General features: G+C 43.8%; 2 protein-coding genes across 2 annotated transcripts; one reads left to right on the top strand and one right to left on the bottom strand.

The window, feature by feature from the left end:
- The first annotated feature begins 610 nt into the window (after positions 1 to 610).
- KDELR3 (KDEL endoplasmic reticulum protein retention receptor 3) lies at positions 611 to 10,266 on the top strand. The gene is made up of 5 exons (XM_069002797.1): positions 611 to 1,813; positions 2,771 to 2,871; positions 3,368 to 3,526; positions 3,856 to 4,108; positions 6,997 to 10,266. Exons 1-5 carry the CDS (start codon positions 1,723 to 1,725, stop codon positions 7,035 to 7,037), a joined length of 645 nt encoding a protein of 214 aa, XP_068858898.1. The 5' UTR covers positions 611 to 1,722; the 3' UTR covers positions 7,038 to 10,266.
- DDX17 (DEAD-box helicase 17) lies at positions 7,789 to 27,496 on the bottom strand. The gene is made up of 13 exons (XM_069002795.1): positions 27,178 to 27,496; positions 22,941 to 23,091; positions 20,870 to 20,969; positions 20,598 to 20,731; positions 19,921 to 19,986; positions 19,476 to 19,617; positions 17,717 to 17,877; positions 17,456 to 17,628; positions 17,029 to 17,139; positions 16,513 to 16,574; positions 16,083 to 16,142; positions 11,632 to 11,871; positions 7,789 to 10,955 (listed from the first exon to the last, which is right to left on the bottom strand). The coding sequence occupies exons 1-13, from the start codon at positions 27,219 to 27,221 to the stop codon at positions 10,432 to 10,434; spliced, it is 1,968 nt and encodes a 655-aa protein (XP_068858896.1). The 5' UTR covers positions 27,222 to 27,496; the 3' UTR covers positions 7,789 to 10,431.
- Positions 27,497 to 27,645: the final 149 nt, after the last annotated feature.

Raw genomic sequence — 27,645 nt, 5'->3', positions numbered from 1 at the left:
TGCTCTAACCCACCCTTCTCCCACCACACCAACCCTGCCTTGGTGCCCTCTGGGGGCAGGCAGGGATGTCTCCAGTTTTGTGGGGCTGAGCAGGTGTTTTCCAGCCCGGCCTGTGAATCCATCTGGAAAAGCCCTATGATGCAGGTGCTGGAGCGTCAGAGAGGGAAAACACAACCGCCAACCTAATGGGCAGGGAGGAAATGTATGCAAATGTATTCAGAAAGGGATCCGGTGATGCTAATAGGCTTGTTAATCCTCTCAGAGAGCACCAGGAATAATATTTTTACACTTCAGTCGTTAAGGATTTTACTCCAAGCAAGCCCATGAGGACAGAGAGAGATGTGTAGGGGACGGCCACAGGTCATGGCTGGGGACAGGGAGGGCAGCAGCCAGAGCCAGCTCTGGGACAAGAGCAGGCAGGATCACACAATCCAAGAGTAACCAAATTAGACCCATGGCCAGATGTGATTTGCTCAGGGACAAGGAGACAAATTAAAACTTCCATTTGGTTGTACTAAAGCAATGTTATATTAGTGATTAGAAATTGATTATCTAATTGCTGGGTCTTGTTGCAGAGGTCCCCCCACTGCTGCCATGAGATCTCCCTACGTAACTCCGCTCCAAGGACAGGGTTTATTCAAACTAAGCTGGTCACCCAGGGCTGTTTTCAAATATATTAAAACTTTCTAACCATCACTACTGAGTTCCTTTCTGTGAAATCTATAGACCCAGCAGCAACCACGTGCTTCTTTCGCTCACATTCCCTGTGGTGCTTGTAACCCTCTTGCAGGAATCCAGGATTAATATTTTCAGTGAAGTTTGTTTCAAACCAGCCCTTGGGAGGATCTTTTGTTTTCTTCAGGGCTGGGCTCAGGAATCCACACTGCTCCAGATAGGATACCTGAAGGCAGGGGTGCCTGGTGGGGCAGATACCAGGGAGTGGTTGTGCATGAACAGCTGTGGAGGAGCTGCAATGGCTTGGTAATTCAAATATCTCCCCACTTTGGCTCCAGGAGACAAGGTGGAGCACGGGTGGGAAGGTGCGGGAGGTGGGATGGGGCCGGGGAGGGCAGAGAGCAGAACACGGCCGACTGGAAGCAGGACAGAGGTTACTGCACCCAGAGGTGCAGAGAGGTTAGGCACTGGCCCTCGCCGGAGGGTGTGTCCTCAAGGCCAGAGGATGGGAATCCTGCTCCCTCTGCCTTATCCCCTTTAACCACACTTCCGCGTGTAACTTGAGACAAGCAGGGGAAGAAAAAAGAGGAAGGAAAAAAAAGAAAAAGGGAAAAATAGCGCAGTTATTCCCGCCTCCGCCTCCTCCTCTCTCTCCTCCCCGGCCAGCCAGGAGCCACGTCACCGTCACCCAGCACTGGCTTCGGGGCTGCTCAGCCTGGAGCTCTCCGGGAGACAAACTCCAACTTTCAGCCCAAAGCAGAGAGAGGAAGGCCCTAGGCTGGGAGAGGGAAAATCCACCTCGGTGGAAAAGTAAACAAGGGAGACATCCAGCCTGGCAGGGGAAAGCCATCTGCAGCCACGGGAGAGGGGAAACTGAACTTTGCGCTACAAGAAGGGAAGGCTCCGTGCTCAGGGAAAAAGGAAAGTTGAGCCGAAGGAGACTGTTCATTCAGTCGAGGCTCGGGGGAGGAAAACTTCCTGCCCTTGCCCTCCCTGCCTGCAGAAAGATCCCCACTCCCTTCACACCAGAGGAGCCCCGCCGGCACCATGAACATCTTCCGCATCCTGGGGGATGTCTCCCACTTGCTGGCCATCATTATTCTCCTGCTGAAGATCGTGAAGTCCAAGTCCTGTGCTGGTGAGTGCTCCCATGCCCCAGGGAAGGAGGGTGGCTCTTCTCGGAGGGCAGCTCTGTGGAGGACACAACAAAATGGGTGCTGGAAAAGCCAGCGATAGCCCATACAAACGGGCGGCCCTCCTGCGTGGGCTCTTCGAGGGAAGTCATCCTCTTCCTCTGGGAGGTCTCCCTGGCAGGAGAGGGCTGTGTTGGAAGGATGTGATGTGGCAAGGCGCACAGCCTCAGGCAGGTGTTGGTCTCAGGGTGGTGAAGTGAAGGAGAGAGCAGCAAGGCTGGAGGGAGGTGGAAAATGAGAGCGAGAGGTTGTGGCGGTACCAACACCAACAACCTGGAGAAGAAGCTGCTCTAGGTTGGAGGTTCTACCAGTGGTGGACAGGTGCCAGAGGCTGCCCCAACCCAGGGTGAGGAAATCAGGACAGCAGCTTCCTGCAGGAGGATTTTGCTCATAGTTCCCTCCTCAAGAGATTTTGGGGCTGGGCTGCTGGGCCTGTGGCCGCTATCACAGGTACAGAAGTGGGTGGGTGTGACTGCATCTCTCTGCCAGCAGTGGCCAAGTTCCATCAGCGTCCTGGGGCTGGTCCTGCAGCACTTCCCTCCTGTGGGAGATGTCACATCACACAACCCCTGGTGAGGTGGGCAGGCAAAGGGGGAAGGATGGGAAGAGAAAGGTCTTTTGATGACAGCAAGGCCTGAACTGGCCAAAGTGGTGAGCATGCCCACTGAGCACCAGTTCCTACAGGCAGCACTCAGGGGCACCAGCAGGAGCCTGCCCTGTTACCCTGGGAGACCCTGGCCACTCCTGGGGTAGAGGTTCCTCAGCACCCACACACCAGCCCTGGCTCACAAAACAGCACACTTACATACAAATGCTTTCAAAGGAGGCGTAAGGGGAAACCACCATCCCACGGGTCCTTCCTTTCATCTGCTTTACTTTCTTTTCATTTCCCTGCCATGCAGGAATCTCCGGGAAGAGTCAGATACTTTTTGCCCTCGTCTTCACAACCCGCTACCTGGACCTGTTCACAAATTTCATCTCTGTCTATAACACTGTGATGAAGGTAAGGAGAGGGCAGTGCAGCAGGAGAGGTTCCTCTCAGCTCGCTGTGGTTTCTCGGGGAGGTGAGAGTACACAGTCACTGGGTTTTTCAGCCAGGAAGGGTGGATAAAGATGCTTCCTTTGGTTCCAATGTCCCTCCATTGACCAAAAAACCCCTTTCCATAGTCAGTAAGCGAGCTGAGCCATATTTATCACTAAAACTGGAACAAGATGCCATGAACCAAGCCTAGGTGTCCTTGTACAGCAGGAGCATTAACATAAAGCTGCCACCAAGCCAACCTCTACACAGAGTGCCCCGGAGGGACTCAAACATGTGTGATTCTCATGGTGGGGCAAGCTTTACCTGAACACTGGATTGTCTCCTGTATAAGTCAATCCTTAAGCCAATACAGGCAAAGCATTCACCACTATCTTGACTTTTGGCAAAGCCAGCCTCTCTTTAAGCACAGAAAGTGCAACTGCAGGTGAGGTCTTGCCATCTCCCTTCTGTCCCACAGGTCATTTTTTTGATTTGTGCCTACATCACCGTGTATATGATCTACGTGAAATTCCGGAAAACGTTTGACAGTGAGAATGACTCCTTTCGCCTCGAGTTCCTGCTGGTCCCTGTCACAGGCCTGTCATTTCTGGAGAACCACAGCTTCACCCCCTTGGAGGTAAGGCAAAGCTGAGGCAGGAAAAGGGAAGGGAAGCAGCAGCAGCCTGACACCAGGCAGCAGAGTGAGCAGCATGTTGAATAGCTGAGATTTTTAACAGCAAAAGCAGGCAAGAGAGGCAAAGTTGGCAGGCCTTGAAGACAGTACCATCTACAGAGCAGCTCCGTGCTGTCTCCTCTCACTCCCAGCACAGCAAGCTCATTTTCCCCAACTTCAGCAGCACTGCTCATCCCCCTCACACATCAGTGGTTTGCCAAATGAAAAGCTTTGGGTCTTAACACATACTAACCAGCACTGACTCCCCACTGCCTCCATTTTGCACCTCACAGATACTCTGGACCTTCTCCATCTACCTGGAGTCCGTAGCTATCCTTCCTCAGCTCTTCATGATCAGCAAGACAGGGGAAGCAGAGACCATCACAACGCACTACCTTTTCTTCCTGGGCCTCTACCGTGCTCTCTACATTGCCAACTGGGTCTGGCGCTACCACACGGAGAATTTCTACGACCAGATCGCTGTCGTTTCCGGGGTGGTACAAACCATCTTCTACTGTGACTTCTTCTATCTCTACGTCACCAAAGGTAGGCAAACAGGTTGCTATAACACTGAAATGTTCATTCAACACTCTTGCAGTATAGGGTGGAGCTACAGCTTGCCATGTGTTAATACTTACATGACTTTAGTTTTTGCTGTATTTGGGTCCAGTTTAAAAAACGTATCTATTCACTGCAAGTGGGCGTCACTGCTTGCAAGGCTCTAGATGTGCATGTGAAACACAGCAAAAATTAAACCAGAGTTAAGCCTAGTTTAACCCCACCTCGGGAAGTTAACAACTGAGGTACATTCAATTCTACATACACTCTGAAAGATTATGAATCACACCAAAAAAAAACCCAAAACACTTTGAGGGGGAAAAAATAGCTGCAGGCAGACAATGTACCTGAGAAAGCAACTGCAGACATATGGAGATATTATTAAACCTACTCTTCTTTTGATAGGGAAGATCGGGTTTTTGATTATCAAGAACTGACTCTGTAGGAAGATGGGCATCTGCACAGACAAGGCACCTGTTTTCCAAAATCAGATGCCCCTTCCATTTCAGTGCCACGCTTTGGTAAATGGCTACATACCAGAGCTTACAAGTGCACCAAGGGCATAAATCCTATAGAACATGCTTTGGTTTTCCAAGGCTGAAGTACACTTTAAAACACTTTCTGGTGAGGAGGATGGAATTAGATGAAATTAGCCAAGTGGACAACTATTTTCCTCCTCCTTCACTTTCCCCAACCAGTCTGCCAAAAGCAGTAATGACGGCCCACGTTTGATGTTTCAAGGGATGGATTTTTGGTAGCTTCATGCAATACACCTGCTGACAGAGAGGTGACAGGAGCACTGAGCAGGTGGCTGGCCTTGGCAGATTAAGACTTCCTTCTGTCATTAAATATTTTTGTAGCCAGAAAAATACTTTCTAAAACTGCCATCAAGGTGCTCCACGTCAATTCCTTTTTTTTCTTTTCTAAACTAATTCCCATTTTAGCTCCGCTCAATTCGTGTGTCCTGTGTCCTTCTGTATTTTGTGAGAAATCCATACCCTTTGTAGTTGTGATGGTGGAACAAAAGGGGGAAAAAACACAACTGCTGGCTTCCAATCTCACACTGCTAGTGACAGAGCTGCAAAATTTAGATGATACAAGAGGCAGAAGAAAAAACATTTGTAGATGGAACATCACAGCAGGAAGAGAATTGCTTTTTTTATCTCTTTTCTTTTACACAAATGTTCTGGATCATGGGAGAGAAATGGTGTCTGAAGACATGCAAATACTTTGCAGTCATTTATGAGAGCCAGCAATATTATAGCAGGTTGCATCTCTTACATTCCTTCAAAAAACCCAACTTTTCAAAACATTTCTAACACTGAAGAGCTCAGAAAAAAGGGCAGTGATGCTGAAAAAAGAAAGCAAAAATGTGTTATATAAAGAAATGTATTTAATAAGACTTCTGAGCCTATACCAAAGCACTGCAAAGGGATTTTTATAGAATGCTACTTCTTTTTATCTTGTTTTCAAAACTAGATGAGCTCCCTTCTGTTTAACAAAAGGACATGAAAGACATCCTGAGGAAGCTTTCAGCTCCCCAAAGCTTGTATTTCACAGAATGGCATGGGGTGTGGGCAGTGAGGGTGGTGGGGGGGAAATCATCTAATCCATGCCCCTGCTCACATTTTTCAAGGCTCTGTCCAGTAAGGTTTTGCTTATCTCCAAGATGAAGCCTCTCTGGGCAATCTGTGCCAGTGTCTGATCACCCTCACTACAAAATATTATTTTCAGATGTTTAAGTGGAATTTCCCATTGCCACTGGTCACCACTCAGCAGAGTCTGGGTTTGTCCCCTTTATTCCTCCCATCCAGCACTTGTACACATGGGTAAGATGCCCCTCAGCCTACTCAAGGCTGAACAGTCTCAGCTCACAGCCTGTGCTCCTACTTTAAGATGCTCTTGTGGTCCTTGACTCACCCAGGTATCCCCATCTCTTGTTCTGAGAGCCCAAAGCTGAGCCCACCACTCCAGCTGTGCCCTCCCAAGGCTGAGGGGAGAGGAAGGACTCCCTGCTCACCCTGCCGGCAGTGCAGCTCCAGAGGCTGTTTGCTTTGCCACAAGGGCACACTGCTGGCTTGTGTCCAACTTGGCGTCCACCAGCACACCCAAGGCCTTTGCTGCCAAGCCATGGCCCAGTTGGGCAGCCCCCAGCACGTACTGGTGCCTGGGGCTGTTCCACCCCAGGGGCAGGATGTACACTTGGCTTTGCTGACCTTCACAAGGCCTCCCTAGCCCACTTCTCCAGCCTGACACAGTCCCTCCGGCCTCGCCCAGTCCATCAGGCCCTCCTGCATGGTGCATCCTCAGCACATCAGTGCCCTTCCCTCTGGCACGCAACAGAGATGGGCCCCAGCGCCCACCCCAGTACCGCCCCGTCCCAGGCACAGCCAATCTGCACCACTGACCACTGTGCATCCAGGACAGTCCCTGCTCCGGCCACCCCATCTAAGCCTATGGGCCTCTGGGCATTTCCCAGAGGCATCCCTGCTGCCATCTCAATATTCAGCTCAGATGGGCTGGGACTGGCTCAGCAGGGGCCTGGCCACAGACATTTATTCAGGCCATGCTCTGTATCAAAAGGAGGGGAAAGCACTGGGGACAGCACATCATCAAGAAAAAGGAATTAATATGGTCCACCCATGAGAACAAGTAACCAAGACAAGAACCTCTTCCTTTAGCATAAAGGAGAATAAATAGCTTGTGGTTTCCCCTCTTGGCAGCATTCATAGTGGTCGTCTCCCATTCACAGTTTGCAAACCTGGCACCCTGCTACTGGCGCTCTAAATCACAAGTTAGAAAACATAAAATTATTGGAACAATAGAACAGTGGAATTCTACTAAATTTATTAATTACCTTCTCTTTCTCTTTGCAGTCCTAAAAGGAAAGAAGCTAAGCCTTCCCATGCCTGTTTGAAGACATCCCACAGACAGCACAAGAAGTTCCATAAAATGAAGCTGTTTTAAGATCACAGCTTTCCTTCCCTGGCCCTTTTTGACTAACGGATGGCTCAGCTGAGTGTCAACCCAGTGCCAGGAAGACAAGGCTTGGAAAACTGAAATGCTTTTTATCCGTCAGACTCTTCCCCTCCCTCTTTTTATTTCTTCTCACTTGAATTTGGTGCTAGTGCTGGCCAATACTGAAGTAGTGCAACTTCTTCTCTCCCAGCTCTTCCCAGCATCTATGTCCAAAACACACCTCCACCTTGATCCTGAGGCAGCACAAGGGAAAATGTCACTCCCTTTAGTCCTTCAGCAAGTGCCCATGGTAGAGGGAGCATGTACTAATAAAGTCTGTTAACATAAGACAACTGACCCATTTCACAAGTGGCCATGTCTGACCCAGCAGATGCTACAAACTGTTACTTTAACTCTGTATGAACTAACACTCTCTTGAAAACTAATTCTGCCCGACCCTCTCTCAGGCCCTGTAACATTCAAGAAAAACACATTTCCTTTGAATTACACAAATCTTCTGCAAGTATTCAAACATCCTCCCCGCTCACTTATTTTCAGTTTCCTTGTATTCTACAGACAGGGACGATGTCAATGAAAATTCAGTGGGCTGCCAAGAAGTGTTTCCATCTCCTTGAATCTGACTTTTAAGAACTGGGAAGGACAGGAGCAAAGATGGCTTTACATTCCAAAAATAAAGACAAAGTTCACAATTTATTGACAACAGTGTTTTTATTTATACCTACAAAAGAAAACAAGATGGTATCAAAAGGACAATTTACAAACTAAGAATAGTAACATAGCTCTTAGTATCCTGTGCCTGAACACCACAGATCTATGAATCTCTCAATTCAAGTCTTCGTTAATACAACAGGAATGTGTTCAGAGACCAGCAGGTGTGTGAAACAAGATGCTGATCCCACACAAAGCTAGTAATCCTTCCATTGTTCAGAGAAGTCCAAACAGTAAATTGCTTCAGGAAGTGGGAGGGGAGGAGACACCCAGCTCAGATATCTGACACTCCCACAAACTTTTTACAGATTGAAAACAATGCAAACAACACTAGAGGCTAATGCTTTATCAACAAGGGCCCTCCAGCTGGTACATGGAGCAGAGCAGAGAGCACCAGATGGGACAGGGGCAGCACATGCCACGGTGCATTCAGCGGTCTGGTTGACGCTCTGAACCGAACTGAGACCCTGGACTTCAGCTGACCTCAATGGCAATAATGCACTGCCAAGACTTGGCATCGATGTTTAAACATGCACAAGTCACCCCCAAAAGTGAAAGCTATAACAGACTATAAGGCAGCTTTGGCGGTCCAGAGACCCTTTTTAAAGCCAGTCAGTGAGATGTCCTACTCTTAGACCCCCTCTAACACATTTCTGCATTCTACTCCCAAATTTAAAACAAAACAAAACAAAAAAAAGGCAAAAAAAAAAAAGCTCTAGATTTGCTTGCAAGGGAGGCCAAAGACATATCAGTCAGTGCTTGGATAAACAAAATGTTTCTGGCTTTCACTTAACACAAGCAAAGGAGCTTCCTGCCCATGCACTGGAATTATAAAATGGAACCAGGGAACTGACGTTCTGGAAGGAATCTCCCTTCTCCCTGTCAGCAACCTACCTGTGTACTGCACAAAAAAAGAGAGAAAAGCGCATCCATCCCCCCAAATTTTACTCTGGGAAGAAATTAAATTTTAAAAGAAATAATTTCTGTATAAGCAAGCTCTTTTCCAGGGCTATAAGAAGTTCCACTCCGCTACAGAAGGAGTGGGCTGCCTTGTTCATCCATATGCAAGAACACCAACAGAAAAAACCCACAACCCCCCTGCGCTCTCCTAATGCAAAGAGCGTGCCTCAAACCAGGAGATGTATCCATACTTTTGTCATCTTATCAGATCAAGGGCAGCCAACTCCTGTTATCATCTACTGTCTCTGAACCGTCTGGTATTAGAAATAACAAGTCAACAACATGCTTTACTAAAGGGGGGGACCCCCCTCACACCCACCTTAGCCTGTAAAATAAACAAGTTTTATTTACGTATTTACTAAAATTTCACTCTTCTCTAACATTTTCTAAAATACTACCTACCTGCAAGAGCTCAGCTCAAAGGGACCAATGGAGCAGGGAAATGCACTCAAAAGCCAGAGAAAGCAATAGTCAGAGCAAGGTACAAAAGAAATAAAGCTTCAGAATCAAAATGCACTAACCAGCTCACCGCTTACCTCATGAAAAGGAGACCCCAGGCAATCTCCTCCTTCCTTCCTCCCCCCCGCCCCCCCAGCCCACCCTATTCAAACCTCTTAAATTTAAGTGTGGAAAACTCTGTCACATTTTATCGAGCGTAGCGGCATTCAGAACATTCCCCATGGCAAAAGGGAGCTTGTTTGTGAAGGACAGACAAATGAGCTAATGCAGTTCATCATTTCAGTTCTGCATAATTTCTGGGCTCTCAAGGATGACTTCTTTCAATAAACCCAACAACAGACATTTGAGAGCAGTAACTAATTTAACCGTAATCAGGCTCCACACATTTGCGATGCTGCAATTTAACAATCGTAGGGAAAGAACTTATTTGGCTGAACATTTCAGCAGGGATACCCCCAGCAAATATCTGGTTTTCAGGTATTGAATTCAAGACAGCTTTGGTCTCTGACACTGGGTTTTTAATCCCGAACTCCCTACTGCAGGCTGATACAGGTAGCAGAAAATGGGGTTTCCAGACCTACAGAAATCGCCAACAGTATACCCAAAGCTTTACTCTGAACACCACCCAGCTCAGACAAAAGAACAGAGTTTTCTTATGGAAAGTCACCTACAGTAAGATTACAAGCAGTAATAGTGAGCTATTTAAAACAAAAAATTAAGATTAGGAGAAGTGAGCATTGCTCCCTTGCATTTATATTTTAAATTAAGTGCTTTTTGGCTCCCCCAGAGTTTCCCATCTCTCTTTATACTTCCTGAAATTAAGTTAACGTGTTACAGATAGAAACTTCTTTCCCTCAAAAGCAACTTTTCACACAAACCTTAGACACCAAGATGATCAAGCTGGGACCTATCTGCCTTATACCCTTTTCTTTTAGAGAAAATAAAATTCCCAAATTCCTCAACATGCAAGACAAAAATAATAAATTTTCCAGTCAACTACATATATCTCATTAAAAAAAAAAAAAAAAAGAAAAAAAAGAGGACAGGGTCATTAATGTGGACTGGGCTCGATTTTTGATGGGCTCGAGGGATTTGAATAGTGAATTCTAAGTCTAACCTGCATGAAAGACATCACAATGGGAAAGAAGAGAAAGATAAGGTTAGTTTAAATGCAAGAGGTCTACACTGGTCACCAGCAAGTGGTCTCATTTGCGGGAGGGGGGCGGGGGTGGGGGAGGGGGCGGGTACTGGTAGGTGGCAGTCTGTCCCATATAGCCCATCACGTTAGTGGCAGGGGGCTGCGGAAACTGTTGTGACATGAGCGGCTGTGGCTGCTGGCCCGAGCGCCCCACCATCCCTGCATACTGCTGTTGGGTAGTGCTCTGTGAGGTTCTCCCAGCCGTGGCAGCTGTGGTGCTGGCACCATAGCCACTAGCACTGTACTCTGCAGTGCCATAGCCACTCGTGCCATAGGCAGCTGCTCCATAGCTCCCTTGAGTGTAACCATACTGGCTCTGTGCTGCCCCAAAAGCAGAATTTGGGCTCCCGTAGGCACTGCCATAGGTCTTGTTGGCTCCGTTGGCATAACTTTCACCACGCTCACGGTCTCTGAAGCCACCTGAGTCTCTCCGGCCCTCTTTCACTCCCCGGAGCCTCCTGTCACACTCTTCCTGGTACATCAGGTTAGGGTTGTTTACTGAACTGCTCGTTCGGTAACGAGAACGACCTCCTGGCGATGGATACATTAAGATTTAGTACCATAAACAAGTCTTAAACAATGATGTCTGGTACACTTACGCCACCCTTTCTCCCCCTTCTACATCCCCAATTTTGCTCCCAAGGAGCACCTTCTTCTGACTGACTGTAACTTCTCTGCACAGCTGTGCATACACCTCTTCATTCTGTTCAAGGTGTAAACATGAAGTTCAACAAGGGTTCTTTATGTATGTGCTTGGAGACAAAGAAACGGGAGAAATTCAGGACAAATTTGGAAATATAAGGAAACTTCTTATTCCTTCAGGGAACGGGAAGAAAAAGTGTGTCAGTTCCTGAAAGTCAGCATATCCCTTTACCAATTTCAATTTTGCACATGCTTGCATGTGCACCTTTGTTGCCTGTCCTTAGTAGGAGCTGTGAGGTAACAATTACTTCATGCAAAATCAGCTCCCTGAGGACCTTATAAGGAGAAAAAAATTCTACAGCTAAGGTGAAACAGGGGACTGCCTGTCTCTTGGGACAGAAGTACTATGTCTACATCAAGTGTTGGGACCTCAAGAACAGAACAGCTTTATTACTCATCTGTCATCTTAGACCTGCACTTACTACTTGTCTACCCTCTTTTAATCTTCCCTCCCTCAAAGTGGGGAACATATTCCCTCTGTAGCCCTTCTCCCTTGTGCTTTTACCTCCACCACCACCTCCTCCTCCTCTGTGGTCCACAAGCTGCATCAGCTTTGGATTGATGGCTTGATTGGCTTCTTCCAAGACTTTGATAAGCTCCCTGGCTTGTTTCAGGTTTCCTGGTGTGAAGAAGGTGTAGGCAGTACCTTTGTTGGTACTACGTGCGGTACGGCCAATACGATGCACGTAATCTTCGGAGCTGTTCGGATAGTCGTAGTTTATCACAAATTTAACATCTTCCACGTCTTGTGAATTGCCCAGGAGCGAAGCACAGTGAAGGGGTGGGGTTGAGGAAAAGGGAGAAGAAGAGAGGACGTGCCAACGAAAGGTGGGGAGCACGAATGCAGTGACAGTAATAAGAAAAAAAAATACAAAGTTAGTAATTGCATGGAATAAATACAAGACAGACTCATCCCAAAAGAGTAGAAGACTGAAATTTAAGATCATCAGGAACAAAGGTCAGTGTCCTGAAAAAGAATGGCAATTTCAAAGCAGCTTTGCCCTGCACTCAAAGTCATCCTCCCCGGAATGCATGTCTCTGTCTTCCTGTGTCAAAGACACCGATGTTTGTGAATAAGCTAATTGAATTTCATAGTTGTTTTTTTTTTTTAACACAATCTGTAAAGTGAAAATGTCACCATCAGACAGAGCAAACTGGGGTGGAGGAAGGGCAGAACTGCCATGGTAAAGCTTTTACTCTGTTGGGAGAAGTCTAACAAAAAATAACAGTAATGAGATCACTTACCTTCCACTTGGTAACATGAAATAAAAAGCAATCTTAAAAATATTTACTTTTACAGTACTAATAAAATACAGTGAACTAATTTCCCTAGCCTAACACTTTAGGCATTCAAATACATTAGTTTTATTCAGCCAACTCATTAAAAATTATTCAGACCTGAAGTATCTTAACTCAGCTTTGTAGTTATCACTAGAATGCATTGCACTAACATTTCTGTGCTGCTCTGTCCAGTTCTGGCAAGTTTGCATGATTTGGACAATCCTGAATTCCATAAGCAATTCCCTACTTCCAGTGTCAAATGGAAGCAGGAAATAAAATTATCAAAATGGCGTTGTATGCAAAACAGTTTTAAAACTTAGGAAATCCAAATTGTGTTTTAAGACAAGACAGACTTTGTAAACTTATTGGACAGAACCTCAGTAAATATTAGTGTAATGCTTCAGTGAAAGCACCTTAAGTACCAAAAGCACCTACTTGCTATAGTATACAGTATTTTCAAATACACCGATCTACAGTAAGTGCCCTAGCAGCTCAGAAAAAAAAATAATTTAAAATCTGCATTTTAACGAGAATATTCTGAAAATATCCAAGATAAAACACAGATTTTTGTGATTTCCTTTCCTCTTTTTGTTTTGTCTTAAAGAGAGAAACATTCTCTGTTTGTTACCAGACCGATGCACACTCCCTCCTCCTGTGGGAAACCGCTGCAGCCGATCCCGTCTCTTTGCCTTTTATTTTTGGCGGCCTCCTTTCGAAAACTCCGCCCTCTGACACGGGACCACTGGAGCGCGGGGAGCATGCATCAAGGGTCCGTGGCAGCGAGAAGTCCCCACACACGCTCGCTCTGTGAACTGGCTTAGACGCTTCTCTGTAGCCCCATTTGGTTGTGAAGCGCCGGAGAACCTGGGCTCAGGTAAAAGTTTCAGGTCCTCCAACGCTTTTTGTCCCCTATTTGGGGCTCTTAGGGGCAATTGTCAAAAAAATGAAGATACAAAAATTACATCCAAAGGGTCAGACTGCATCTATTGCCCAGACTGCATCAATTTCAAAGGGGTTGCAGGAAAAATAAAAACATGAGGGTTGTTGTGACAAGAGGGGGACTTTATGTCTGTTTCTTATTACAGCAAAGGGGGGGCTCCTCAGTCTTTGCTGACTCCAAAGTCCTGAATCACACCAAAAAAAGGGAGTGAGAAGGCAGGTTTCACAGGGGGCTGCGCGAGTCTCCAGCTAGGGTCCTTGATGCAACAGTTTTTTTAAAAAGGGAAAGTGAAGTATAGAGAGGAGTACGTGTGACAGATTGCATCTTCACAGCCGGGGTGTAGCTAGACTGACAAGCTCCAGGCTACATGGTCCTCAGCCAGTCCCGTTTTGCACATCCAGTAGCAAGTGACTTGAATTATCAGAGAGGATACAAGGACGTGCTTTCCTGTCAGAAAGCACAAGGAATTGTAGCTACCCATGCAGACAGAACTGCCTTGACTGGGGAGGAGCAGAAAGAATGGGAAGGCAGGAAGAGGAAGATGCAAGGGTGTTTTCCAGACTGGAAAGTGGTCCTGGTAGAGCACGCAGCTCGCTGAAGACCAGAGCGTGGTACAAGACTCGGCTTCTCCAGTCTAGCATGCTCCAAAGTGTTTGCGCACACTCGCAATCCTCCTGCACTTTTAGAAGATAATGTAGCAGGATCAAGAATTGAGACTGTAAATCATTTTTAGCAGCTACCTGGGAAACAATCCCTTTGTCAGACCATCAGAACACCATATGGCACAGACAGTCTCAAATTATTAAACGGGACAGATATAAACTAGCAAACATGCTAGTCTAGAGAGCTGTTTAGACCATCATTGTAGATGTGCCCCCACCCCTGCACTGAGAATGATCTGCAGCTGATACCAAAGCTTCTGTTAAAGAAAACAAAACAAAACAAATTCAATGTTTTTAGTTTAATAGACTGAACAAAAAAATAAATTTAAAAAAAAAAAAATCAGTGCAGAGAGAGGACCTCACTCCAGGGAATTATCACAAAGAAGTCATTATGGGACTCAGAACTTACCTGAAAGAAGCTTTTTTGAAACCAATGTTCCATTAGGAAGAGGGAAAGCCCTGGTGACTCAGCCAAAAGGCGCGCGCCCCTGTTTTATGTTATTTAGGTAGAAGCCTTCACTTTCCAGGATCTTGGAGGAAGTCGTCCAGAAGTTTGCCAGTTAAGTGACTTATTTTAAGCAGCAAACTCAGGGCCCCAAAACAAGCAGAGATGTTGTTCAGTAACAAGAAACAGACTCTGATACCTTTCCCCCTTAGCTTGGGTGAAGTGGACGATGGGAAGTAGGGAGACTGTTTTCTGAAGTGTTATCCAATTGAGTCGTTTTGGGGGAGGGTGTTGGTTTTGTTGGTTTTTTGTTTTTTTTTTTGAGGGGGATGAGGCTGTTTTAAATGTCTAGGCAAGATGCACAAAGAAGCTACCAGCACATAGCAAGCCTGTTTAAAAAATGCTGCTAGAGAAAGCAGCTCTCTTTCATACAAACTAGTTTCAGGCCTCAGTCCCTTCTCCCAACAGGCCCAAGTTCTAACTGCACAGGTCCAGACATGACCCTAGAGGGCAGAGACTGAAGTCCATATAATCACTTCCTGAGGAAGTGCTGGACATTTTTTGAGGGGGGAGGGGAAGGAGGGGTGAAGGTTGTGTGAACAAAGGCTGCCAAGCCTATTAATGGTCTGCCTGTATTAAAGTGACCATATGATGCACAGCACAGCCACCCTTTTGGCATACAAAGAGAGCTCAGGTAACTGAGGCTTTCAACCAACTAGATTCTCTGAGTTAAATCTCAACTGATTCGCAGTAATTTTGTCTACAATTTACTAAAATGAGACACTGACTCCCAAGTAGTTTATCGTCTACCAAACTCAGGGTGGGCAGAGTATTCAATGTCTGTTATTAAGCTCAGAGCACTTCAGCAGCCATCCTCCTCCTCTAGGGTGGGCAGATGCATAAGGACTGTGCTGAGCACACGGTGTTTCACAACACAAATATGCTTATTATAAAAGGGGGCACAACTGTTGCATCCAGACAGATCATTTTCATACCACCAGAACAGAGCTGTGCGATTTTGATTCAATTACACATCTGGGTAACAAGATGTTAAAGGCCATATATCATCTCAGTGGTCCTGCCTAGAAGGAACACAGAGGAGGGAAGGTTACATGTCAAGAGCAAAGATCTGGAGCAGTGCTTTCTCAGATGTGAATACATCTGCAGGGTAAACATGCAAGTACACTGGGGTTGGTATGTTCAAATCTGTGGTGTGTCATATGGGGAGAATATTCGCTATTTGCTGTTGAAATGCTCTCCCACAACTTCCTACTTGAACTTTATCTGACACGCTCTGAACTGAGAGCAATCCATCCCTACCATCCAGCAACAAAAGCTGGATTTGGGGAAGAAGTGAGTGTGGTGGAAGGGTTGGGTTGCATAATTGGACGTCTCTTCTCCCTCTTGGCGATCGATTGGTCATGCCTAGGCCTTGCTGCAGACCAAAGCCTGTTCATTAGGAGCAGGAAGAGACTTTGAATATGAAAGAAAAAAAAAAGATTAATGTTAAAAAACGTATTTCACATGTGGGGGAAAATCACGCTTTGAATTTTTTTTTAAAGAAACATTTTTCAGTCCAAAGAAGAAAAATATGCAGCAGTAGGCAAGAGTGGTCTATGTGTACAAACCTAGCCCACGAGATGCAACGTCGGTAGCAATGAGGATAGGAGCCTTTCCAGAACGAAACTCTGTAAAACAAAGCATGCTATGAAGTAAGATTTTTCAAAAAGATAAAGTTACCTGAACTTGATTTACACTAAATGCTCATTTTCCAGAAGCTACATAAGGTGGGTCAATTCCAGAAACCCCCACAAGTCAGGATATAACACCTCAACAATTTTTCAAAATCCAGCTGCATTAAACAATTTTCCAACTTTATCAAAACAAACCAAAAAAAGGCACAAATACTGAAATTAAGAGTACAAAGGCAAGAGAAGTCCTTTTAAACGTGTCTATTTGGTCTAGAGATAAAAAAACCAAAACCAGACCAGAGAAAAACACATCTAGGTAAATTAAGTAGAGCAGCCTAAGTTATTCTCCTGTCAGTGACGGACTCACCATTAAGCACCCAATCTCTTTCTGGCTGACTCTTGTCTCCATGGATACACATAGCTGGCCAACTGCCAAACAGAGACATACATTAGTATAGATAGAAAGTACATACATTAAAGCAAACAGGAAGCTTTATTGGCATTTTGTTTAAAAGGGAAAAACTGTAAGATTTGAGAAATATTTTATTCTCTGCCCTCTATCTACCCAGCATGTGTACTGTAAACCCGCCACCTACATAAACAGCCATTTAAGCCAAAAGACATTTGCTATATTGATACAGTCTCCATCAGCATATCAGGATTCTGATACACTAAAAAAGCTGCACTACTTATGAAAACTCTCTCTTGCACTAATGCTTTGATGGAATGGAATCTTCTGGCAAACAATGACTGAATTCAGCCAAAAAAATAATGGATAAGTTGTTCCCAACAATAGCATTAAGAACATTTAAGCCTTACTGCTTTTGATTAAAATTTTTGTTTCCCACTAGAAAGAAGTGGAGGAAGGGGAAAAGCTAATCACCCATCTCTGCGCATCCTTCGAGTGAGATCATCACATCTCCTCTTTGTCTCCACAAAGATGATAGTCTTGTTTTCCTTCTCTGCCATGATTTCTTCCATCAGTTGGATCAGTCTAAAACAGACATGAGAGCCAAGATGTATAGGCACACATACCAGAATAAAGGATCTCTCTATCAAGGGACATTGAGGACACACACAACACACATCCACGTAAGTTAGTATCACAGAAATTTCTGCTGGTTGTGCAAAGGTATGGTCAAAATATACACAAGAGACTAGTTAATTACAAGACTGACTTACTTTGTAACACTCAAAGGTTAAATAGTACTACAAGTAACTTCACTATTTGGAATTCCTAGAAGGCTCACAAAGCATCATACACTTTAAGTACAACCAAAGAAAGTGAAATGGTGGGAACATCAGCTTACTTGTGGTCTTTCTCGCTTTCCATGCATACATCCACTATCTGCAGGATATTGTGGTTGGCACTGAGCTCCAAGTTTCCCACATTGATCTGAACATAGTCCTGCAGGAAGTCCTCGGCAAGCTGGCGCACTTCTTTTGGCCAGGTGGCACTCCACATCAGAGTCTGGCGGTCAGGCTAAGGAAAAGGGAAAACAGATTTGTTTACGATACTACATTTCAAATAGGAAAACAAAGGAGGCTGTCCTTCCAGAAGGGTCACGCACCCTTATCTGGTCAACAATTTTACGAATTTGTGGTTCAAATCCCATGTCCAACATTCTGTCAGCTTCATCCAGCACCAGGTATGTACAGCGACGAAGGTTGGTCTTTCCAGCCTCAAGGAAGTCAATCAAGCGACCTGGTGTAGCAATGCAGATCTCCACACCTTCAGAACAGAATAAGGAAAGAGTAAGGCTCTTCATTTGAATGTCAACTGGTATTTTTAGTCAGAATGAATCACCTCCCAGAGAAAAATTGTTTTAAAAAAAAAAGCACCACCCTCATTCGTACCCAAGATTGAGTCATTTCAGTAGAAGCCCTAGTTCTGTTTATTATTTTTTCCATTCTGAAATTACTGTTACAGTGCCATTAGAATAATAAATGCAGTACAGAAACTAAAAGGTTACTGCCAGGAAAACACCAGGGAAGAGCATTCCAAAAACCAGAAGTGAAGCAAGCTTCTACACAAGCCTGACCCACCTTCCTCCAGAACTATGCAGTCTAGAGAGGAGTCATTTTCAAACATGAAGTGCTCCTCTTTCTATATGGGTCAAATTACTTTCACTTTTTTTTTAATATATAAAGCCAAAGCATGGGCTTTAAAACTGAGCAATTATACACCAATAGTGAGAGACAACCATCCCGCCACCATTTGTGGGGATAAGAAGAGAGTTCAAATATTCCTAACTAATACCGGGTTGGGCAATTTACACATTCCTTAAAAGGAGGATCTGGTTTCCACCAATTCCCAAATTTTACAGGTGACTATTTCAGGGTCACTGAAATGTCCACAGAAAGTAGGTTTAAGGAAGAGGAGGCATGCAAAGATTTTCTTCTTAAGCAGAATATCTGTTTTACTGCACTCCAGAAAGGTGTGCAAAACCCAGCAAGCTGATCCTGCCAAGGACTCTTCATGAAACCTTGGACTCCTCCACTGAAGATGCTATTTTTGAACTGGAATGCACTGTTTTGTTGAACAGTGATATCCACAGACTTCTACAATGCATGCCTTTATCCCACTGCTGCAGTTTGCAATAAGGACCCTGCAAACTGCAGTGGTAAGCAAAATTTTCTGATGTCTTGAATAGATCTGTATGTATGTCTGCCTTGATAATAATTCTTGCATCTTTTCACATAATTCTATTACATTTTTTAATCTAGTGAAGATGAAAGCCATCAGCACATTGCTGCATTTGAAATTATAGGTCACTTAAGCACTACTGTGTTACAGTAGCTGCTTACAGGGTACATAGTGCTTAGTGCTTAAAAACAATTAAAAAAACCCCCAAAAAAAACAAAACAAAAAAACTACAAAAAACTGCAACCAAACAAAAAACCACACACCCCTTCTGCTGTCCAAAGAAGTTTTTATAGATTCAGAAACAAAGTTTGATTATTTGAACAAATGTAGGCAGAAAACTTGAAATCTGCCTTAGAAAAAATCCTTCCTTAAACATGCTGCTGGTATTGCATTTCCTGAAAAGAACCTGTTCTCCTTCTGTGAAGTTTCCTTTTCCCCTTTCTACACCTCGATGATCTTAACTAGTGGAAAGTTCAAAGAGCAATCAGAAAGAAAATCTAATATCCAAGCCACTATACAACAAAAAAAAGAACTACCTCATGAACTGTCATTGCAACTGGAAAAAGAGAAAGACACTCTTTCACACTCGTCCCCTTCCAAACAGGTTTTGAGAAGTTTTATTTTTACAGAGATTTTACAATACCACTTCCTCCAGAAACTGCAAGCACCCATTTTAAAATTACCTCTTTCTAAATCTCTGATCTGGGGACCTTTGGGTGCTCCTCCATATATGCAGGTACTCTTCAGTCTTGAACATTTGCCATAATCATCAGCCACCTGCTGCACTTGCTGGGCCAACTCTCTAGTAGGTGCCAGAACCAGACACTGCAAAAGGAAATTATTCAGGAAGAGTCAAGCTGCATACACATCCCTAACATAAAACCATAAGCAAAGTTGGACCATCTGCTCTTTATTAGCTGAAACATTTAAATATCTTTAGAGTACATCAGCAGTTGCACAGAATTTCAACTGAGTGGGATGTTCACATTGTGATAGTAAATATTCGTATTCTGATAGAAACAGGATATGAAAAATTACTATTCTGATACATCAATTAAATAAAACACCCATCTCATTAACAATGTCATGCTATAGATACAAAAACAAAGAGAATCAACAAGCACTTACAATTGGGCCATCCCCTCTCTCCAAATATGGCTGGTGGTTGATGTGAACAATTGCAGGCAACAAGTACTAAAACAGAAGAAAACAGTATTCTGTAACATATACAAATTGTGACTCTGCAAAACCAGATACTTGCATTTATCCAGCACAACAGAAGATTTTTAAGAGCTGCTGACCGACTGTATCTGCTTTGGCGGATGAGCACAGAATGTGGCTGCTCAGCACCTCTGAAAGCAAGGCTCTCTTAAATTTGGAGCATAAGTTAGCGGAACTGAGTAATCATGGTCCTAGCCAATGTTTTTCATAAAGGATAAAAATCTTTTTTAACACTACAGCTAAAATTAATATATATGCTGAAAGTCAACCATCTTTTATTTTAACCTGCATAGTTTACGAAGCAAATGTGCTAAAGAGAATGTTCTGGTTTTTAAACCACAATGTAAGCATAGAGAACTGACTAAGCATCCAAACAGGAAGACACGCACATAATACGCCCTTGTGAATACAACAGGCTTGTAGTTGAGCTGGAACTCAACTGTCCCCCACGATGCAATACAACAAGCTTTAAAAATGTAATCATCTTGCTGCTAGTACTGGCAAGGCCAAAAACTAACCCACAGGTAATTTCTGCCAGGTGACCAGGAAAGCTAGCTGAAGAAATAAAAGGAAAGAATACGCACTGCTAGTGTCTTCCCAGAGCCGGTCTGTGCAATGCCCACCATGTCACGACCGCTGAGGGCTAGCGGAAAGCCTTGGCACTGAATTGGAGTGGGTTCTGTGAAGTTCTGGTCCATCAAGGCATCCATCACATACTCTTCAGAATTTAAGAAAAAAATATATTTCTTAAAGAATAACTGAGGCTTTAGAGAACTTTTTAGAGAATAGAACCAGTAACTGTTCAGGTATTTTCTGAGCCATCATCATGATCTTAAAAAATGGCAAAAGTACTTACGTGGAAAGCTACACTGGTGGAAGGCAAACACTGGCTTGGGGCAGCCCTCCATTCCCCGAATTGTTATCTCCTTCTTCCTTCGCAATTCTTCAACTTCATACTATTAATGAAGAAAGAAAAAAAAAGAAAAAATAAATGCCAAGTATCAGCAGGGACTTAAAGTGTGTGTTCCTAACTACTAACTCACTTCTCACCTCTGGATAACAGCTTTGTTAGAGAACTAAATTAAAACAGGATGTAAAAACAACTGCTTTTCTAAAGATTTTACTTTAAGAGCGACTTATTGTACAGCTTCTCCAATATTCAGTGGTATGAGCTCTCTACATAGCCTAGAAGGACTAATGTCAATCTCTTCTTACAACCAACCCTTTTAAATGAAGAGTATAGTTAGCAGAACATTTTTAGGCATTTTTCCAGAAGCCAGAAATGATCAACAGCTTCAAAAGTGATTAGAAACAAAGGATAAGAAACACATTTTATGTGTCAGTGTTAAGAATTAAACAAACTAAATAGGTCCTAATATACCATGAACAGAAGGCAGGGCAGTCCTTCTCCTACAATTAACACATTGCAGAGGTAGATAAATACAGAGTTCTTGCTGGATAACTTGCAACTCAAATGTTGCTTGGAATTGTTTCAGAGAATGAAAGAAGCTCTGACAACATCATAATGATACCCTAGGACCTCACAATTTTTTTAAGGAACTTCTTGTACTATGTCAGAAATGTGTAGCCACATAAGCATAATTTCAGGATTAGAGAAAGTGTTTTATTTTTGTCTAGGTTATCTTTTAAGCCCAACTGCCCTTTGCAACATGCTTCAACAATTCATGACCTTATTCTAACGCTTATTAGAAATCAATAGAGACACATCAATACCTAATATGTACTTTATCCAAAGCAATAGATCCACTATTTCTGAGAATCTCTTGAGCTTGAATTAAAAGGTAAAAAAGAGAAAGTGACTACTGGGGAAAACATGAAAATCCTTTTAGCTGGCTAAGCCAAGGACAGCTACAGCAGCTCATGCTAACCGTGGTTCAGTAGCTCAAGTTGTGGTATCTTTAAGAAGTTGATACCCCCCTCAATTCCTTTATGCCATATGCATATTTCACATAAGGATTTGTAAATCTATGCAATCAGATAATGACATTGTGCTTGTTGCCTCGCGTTAAGAACAAAATACCTTAATTTCTAATTATAAAAATACATTGCAAGAGAGAATAGAAGACCAGACTCAAGCTAGGTAGGAAGGGAAGATTACTGTATTGAGAGAGTAAACACAAAGTACTGCACCTGGTTTTGAGCCCCCGATGTAAGGAGGACATTTTTTTAACATGGCATGTCCAATTATGGGGGAAAGCTGGAGGCTGCAGTACAGACCACAATGAAGACAGACTGGGAGCGCCAGATTTGATTAGCTTGGGAAGACTGGGCTAACAGTGGCCTTTAACTGCTACTTTTAACTACTTGATGGGTCGCTATAGGAAAGATGTTCAAAATCCATGAGAAACACTAAGCCCTGAGACAGCCACCCAGAGAGGATATAAATTCTCCTCATCCCTGGGGGTATTCAAACTCAAAAGGACAAGGCACTAAGCAACCTGCTCTAGTTCTACTGTTAGTGCTGCTCTCAGCAGAGGATTAGACTAGAGGTGTCCCCAAGGCCTCTTTCAGCCCAAATTACTCTTATGACAAAATATTACTTTTCCAACATTTCTCATGTATTTCTGTCACTTTTAGTTCATTATCTTAGGTTTTTTCAGGGTTTCTCCAGTACTGTAACTCTCCAAATTTCATCTCCACTGACAAATCACTGGACCAGACAAGCATGATGATGATGCATTACAAATGACAGAATATAAAATATCTCATATAAAAACAACTACGAAGAAAAGCATATCCTTTGCTAATGTTAAATAATAACAGCAACTAGAAACAAGTATCCTACAGAGTACACATGCCAAACACACTTAAAGAAGAGTCAGCTCTATTTTACATGCTGTCCCAAACCTCCTAGGACAAGTTTTTCAACTTGAGATATTTTCTGTTGTAGACAACATGGAACTTACCGGAGTAAGCCTGGCCACTTCTGGATGTTCCACATAAAAATTCTTCTCGAACTTGGGCAGTTCATTTAAATCCCATTTTTTCTTACGTAAACGTTCCCCTGGATTACCAAATTTCTTTGGAGGAAGAGGACCTCCACGACTCGCTCCAAACCTGTGAACGTGAATGTTAGTTATTTTAAAAAATACTACTAGTATTTAAGACTATTTTAAAATTACTCTGGAATTTTCTTAACCACTTTCCATTGTCTTTTCCCCAAGCTGACATATGAGCACAACATTCTAACAAGTCACCCCCTCCAATCACTATGATGGTATAAAACTTCTTGAAATAACGTAAACCTGCTTTAGGTTGATTCTGAACCTAAAACCATGTTATTGTAATTCACCCCTTCAAAGCTCCTGTCTCTAGGACATGGCTGTGTGTACACCTATAGCTGTACACCTACAGCACCTGCCTTGAAACCAACAGTGCACTTATAAAGTAGCTACATAAAAGGGATGAGAAAAATCTCTCCTTCCAAGTTCCTTCTCTCTCTCTCAAGGTTAGTTTTACACTAAATAGCTATTTCACTATCTCCCCCCTCTATATCTTCTCTCCTTTCTTATCAAGAAGTATGCCTCAAATGAAAAACAACAGAATGAAGAACAAAAAGTAAACAAGTCCAGCCAAGCCTGCAAGTCCATCTGTAATTCTGTAATCAACAAAATTTTTTAAAAAGTATTTTTAAAACACAACCTAACAGGAAAAAAATAAGAAAAAAAAAACCTGGGAAAAGCCATATCTGCTCTCAAGTGCATTGTGATGAAGACTGAAGAGAGTAAGAAGCCAATGTTCATAAAAAATTTCTCACTAGCAGAACGACTCAGAAATTACTGCTCTTTCTCTCTAAGTTTTCTTTATCCAGTTAATTTTACACACTTCAAAATGTTAAGAACTAACTGTAATGACTGGCTAATGCAATAGCCAAAACATGAGCTTCTGGCAGCAAGCTGTAAGAGTAACTAATAACCCAGTGGCATGAAATGATTATTTACCATAAATACCATGAATTGGATTTTAAAATAACATCAAAAAAAAAAAAAAAGTTACAGCACTTTCATCAGTATTGTACAAACTTGGCAGAAAGTACTTTTCCAAATGCTATCAAGTCCATTTTTGTCCTAAAGCTACAGCTTTCTGCAAAACATGAATTCATGAGACATGCCTGTTAGAAACAACTTTTAGACCGCAAAACCAAAGAGTCTGCACCTTACCCAAGTAGTACAATAATAAATAAAAACCTGGTAATGAAACAAACTGAAAGCAACAAAAATCCCTAAGCAACTTTCTTAAAGGAGTAACTTGTGGATGAAGGAGGGGGTGGAAGAGTTACCAAAAAATAAACGAGCTGAAAAAAAATTTCTGAATTATCTTAAGTACAAGACTATCTGCTCTAACATTAAATACATTTGTTCTTTAAACCACTTCCCAATGGAAACTACAAATTACAGTGACTAAGAGACCAAAGAAACAGAACTCAAATCAACATTCTAACAAGAAGCAGTTAAATTGTTGGAAAAGCCAAGTATAGTAGATATAATTTAACTTAAAAACTGCTAAGTTAGTTTTAAAATGTCTGCTGTGTTGCAACTGTGCATTAGGCTTCTTCCCTTCCATATAAATATCCCTTATTTTCTGATCAGTGTATCTATCAGATCCCCCAGACAGCCTGCACAGTCATCAATTTTCGTCATATGAAAAAGACAGTGAAACACAACTTCAAAAATGCATTTAAGCATTGTTTCCTTTCAGGTCAAAGGAAAAGAAAGGCACAGACTTTCATTTACAGGGACATTCACCTTTAGTGATGATGTTTGTTACTGATCATGCTAACTTGAGGTCAAAATGTCAACAATTTCAGTACCCAAGTAGTTCCTACAAAACCCACAGCCTCACTCAAGTCCACCATAGGTTCAAAGGGTTGAAAAGTTCCCTAACAAAAGGAAATATATGACAGGGCTGATTGCAAGACTGGACACTGCAACAGCTGGGTATTATGAATACTTGCTCCACAGCTATCCAGAGGGAAAAAATTTTACACAGAAGGCACATAGTTTTAGTTCTCCACTCTTGTACACAATATGCCTGGATACTGACCTGAAAGAAAGAAGCCCTACAGCAGCCCTTGAACACTGCCTCTGTGGGGGTTTATCTGCTAAACTGGCAGTAACTGACACTTCACAGTCTGACTCCGGGTAAAATGAGATTCCAACTCCAATTAAGCTGATTTAAATCTAATATTTCCCTGGTTTGCCAACAGCTCTCTTTACAAAGGTAAATTAGGCTGGCTCAAAACATTCTTCCCTAATATTACTGGTGCCATCATTTCCGGGACAGAACTGAGTAAACCTGATGCATTCCAGAGCAAAACGTAACAATTTTCCATCCTAAGAAGTCACCTACAGCTCACTCCTGACAAGAGGAAACCAGAAAGCTTGTATGTGATCAGCCTACAGAAGAAGTGGTGATAAACTTTCAGATGGTGCTGAACCAGCACACTGGGTGGCCCAACATTTTACAGAGATTATTTATGAAGTAAGATGGTTCTTAGTGGTTACAAGTATTTTCATACCTTAAAAGGATGTATATAACAAATTGAATCCTGATGCATTAAAGCTTCCAGGATAATATGCCAAAAAAAAAAAAATTTCATGCAAATGTCCAAAAACTTCACAAAGAAGTAGGCAGGCACTTCTTTTACTCATGCAAAACCCCTGATCTAGAAGTGAAGCACCCACTATAATTAAAGACTTTACAGAAAATGAAATTACACTACTTTTAAGGCACATCAAGTGCTGTGTCAACGCTTTGGCCAGTGTTCTTTTAAGTAACTGTATATAAATCTGCATACTCAAACTCACTCACTAAACTCCAAAAACAGCAGTGGTCTGATCTATCTCAGACTTGCCAAAGCGCTTACTCCAATGTCCTTGTGTTAAACTGAGCTGGAAATCTCTTAGCAGAAAAACACCAGAACCCTCCTCTCTGTGAAAAAAAAAAATGAAAGTATCTTTTAATTTCAGAATGTTAAATGTGGGTGTAAGATAAAGCAATGATACAACTATCTCCCTCCACAGACAACGAGAAACTGAATGTCAGAGAGCATTGCAATATATAGCAAAATATTCTTTAATCTCCCAGTGGCAAGGGAAAACTAGAGGAAAAGGAAGTGGGGGAGAAAAAAAAAGGAAAAAAAACTGAGAGAAGACTCATTAATTGACATCTAGCTGACCATATAGCAGAAGCCACAGGATATATTTTTTGCTAATCCTTGAAAACTACTTGTGATGTGAAAATGCCACTGTCAGAAATCAGTTCTAACTTTCTCTTTAAAAAGGCCTGGCGCGAACGCCTTATTACTTTCAACCCTTAAAAACCTCGAGACTCAATCTAGTTATGTAGTATAACGCCACTGTATTTATTGCTGTCATTCTCAGAAGAAAAACATCACATCAAATCAAACCTGAAAAAGCCTTTTTCAAGCCAAACCTCCTTTAAAAAAGAGATTCAAGAGTATCAAGCACCAGGCCTTTACAGAACCACACAAACAATTTCTGTAGCGCTATGTAAGCTTGGCAAGTGGGGTCCAGCACCGTGTTCATCGAGATCACCCTCCCGAGTACCCAAGTCCCCCGCATGGCAGCGTTTCCAATCCCATTTCCTCTCACGACAAGCCTGGGAGCGCAGCTGAGAGAGATCTTCCCCCCACTGCCATATTTCTAGTAAGTCCAGAAGGAGCGATGACAACCAGAAGGGCAGACAGAGGGACAACCAGCTCTGCCAGGGCCACCGAGACCTTCGTGGCTTGCGGGGGGGGAGGGTGCCACGGGTGTCGCGGGGTAAATAAGAGGACTGGCAGAAAATAATTAAGGGGGCAGGGTGGATGCAGGCCTTAAAACTGCAAGCAAGTTTCAGAAATAGTTACACATGAGCGGTGGAAAAGCTAAATAAAAAAAAAAATAATAAAAACACAAAACGCTCAAAACCCACCACCCCGCCTTGGTGACAGGTAAGTCTCCAACTACCCCCGCCCCCACATGAGAACCTATGGGGGGAAAATCCCCACAAGCGCGATCTTGGCTCCCCCAATACCGACACTCCAACACACACCCCCCTGCCCCGCGGCCTCCCCCCCGCCCCCCAACGCAAGCGTTCGGCTCCCCCACCGCCCCCCCGCCGTGCCGAACCCCCCCTTACCCGCCGCGGTCTCGGTCGCGGCCCCGGTCCCCGAAGCCTCTCATCGCCCCCGGAGGGGTGGGCGAGAGGCAGCGGAACGCCGGCCGTGGGGACGGCGAGGGGCTGGGGGTACGGGGAGAGGGTCCAGCCAGAGGCGGCTGCGCCTCGGAGGCCTCGCTTTGCGCCACCTCGCCTCTTTGGTGGGACACAAAAGGAGAAGAGGTGGTCAGTGGGTCCGAGACCCGCTGGGCGTCAGCGGCCGGAACGGCGTGGCTCTCGGTCGGCTCCAGGGCCCGGGCAGTGTGGAGACACCAGCGTCTTCTTCCTCCGCGCTCCCGGCACAAAATGGCCGCCGCCGCTCCGGCCCGCTCCGCTTACGTTACGGGCGGCCTGGCGCTGCGCAAAGTGCGGCCCTCCGAAACACCTACGCCTATTCACGGAACCCAACTGTGCACTAAGCGCGCTCGTGGAAACACCGCCCCGTGCAGT

Source organism: Aphelocoma coerulescens, chromosome 1A (genome assembly GCF_041296385.1).
Source record: "Aphelocoma coerulescens isolate FSJ_1873_10779 chromosome 1A, UR_Acoe_1.0, whole genome shotgun sequence".
In the NCBI taxonomy this organism is placed as follows: domain Eukaryota; kingdom Metazoa; phylum Chordata; class Aves; order Passeriformes; family Corvidae; genus Aphelocoma; species Aphelocoma coerulescens.
This window is presented reverse-complemented; position numbering and strand designations above follow the sequence as displayed.

Bases quoted from the DNA above. Each gene is read 5' to 3' on its own strand.
- KDELR3 (XM_069002797.1), top strand. From the start codon at position 1,723: ATGAACATCTTCCGCATCCTGGGGGATGTCTCCCACTTGCTGGCCATC. The intron at 2,872-3,367 runs GTAAGGAGAGGG...TCTGTCCCACAG, and splicing joins TCTATAACACTGTGATGAAG to GTCATTTTTTTGATTTGTGC. The intron at 4,109-6,996 runs GTAGGCAAACAG...TTCTCTTTGCAG, and splicing joins CTATCTCTACGTCACCAAAG to TCCTAAAAGGAAAGAAGCTA.
- DDX17 (XM_069002795.1), bottom strand. From the start codon at position 27,221: ATGAGAGGCTTCGGGGACCGGGGCCGCGACCGAGACCGCGGCGG. The intron at 19,618-19,920 runs GTAAGTGCTTGT...TTCCTTTTGCAG, and splicing joins AGAGAGGGGATGGCCCAATT to TGTCTGGTTCTGGCACCTAC. The intron at 17,140-17,455 runs GTAAGCTGATGT...TGTCTGTTTTAG, and splicing joins GAAAGCGAGAAAGACCACAA to ACTGATCCAACTGATGGAAG.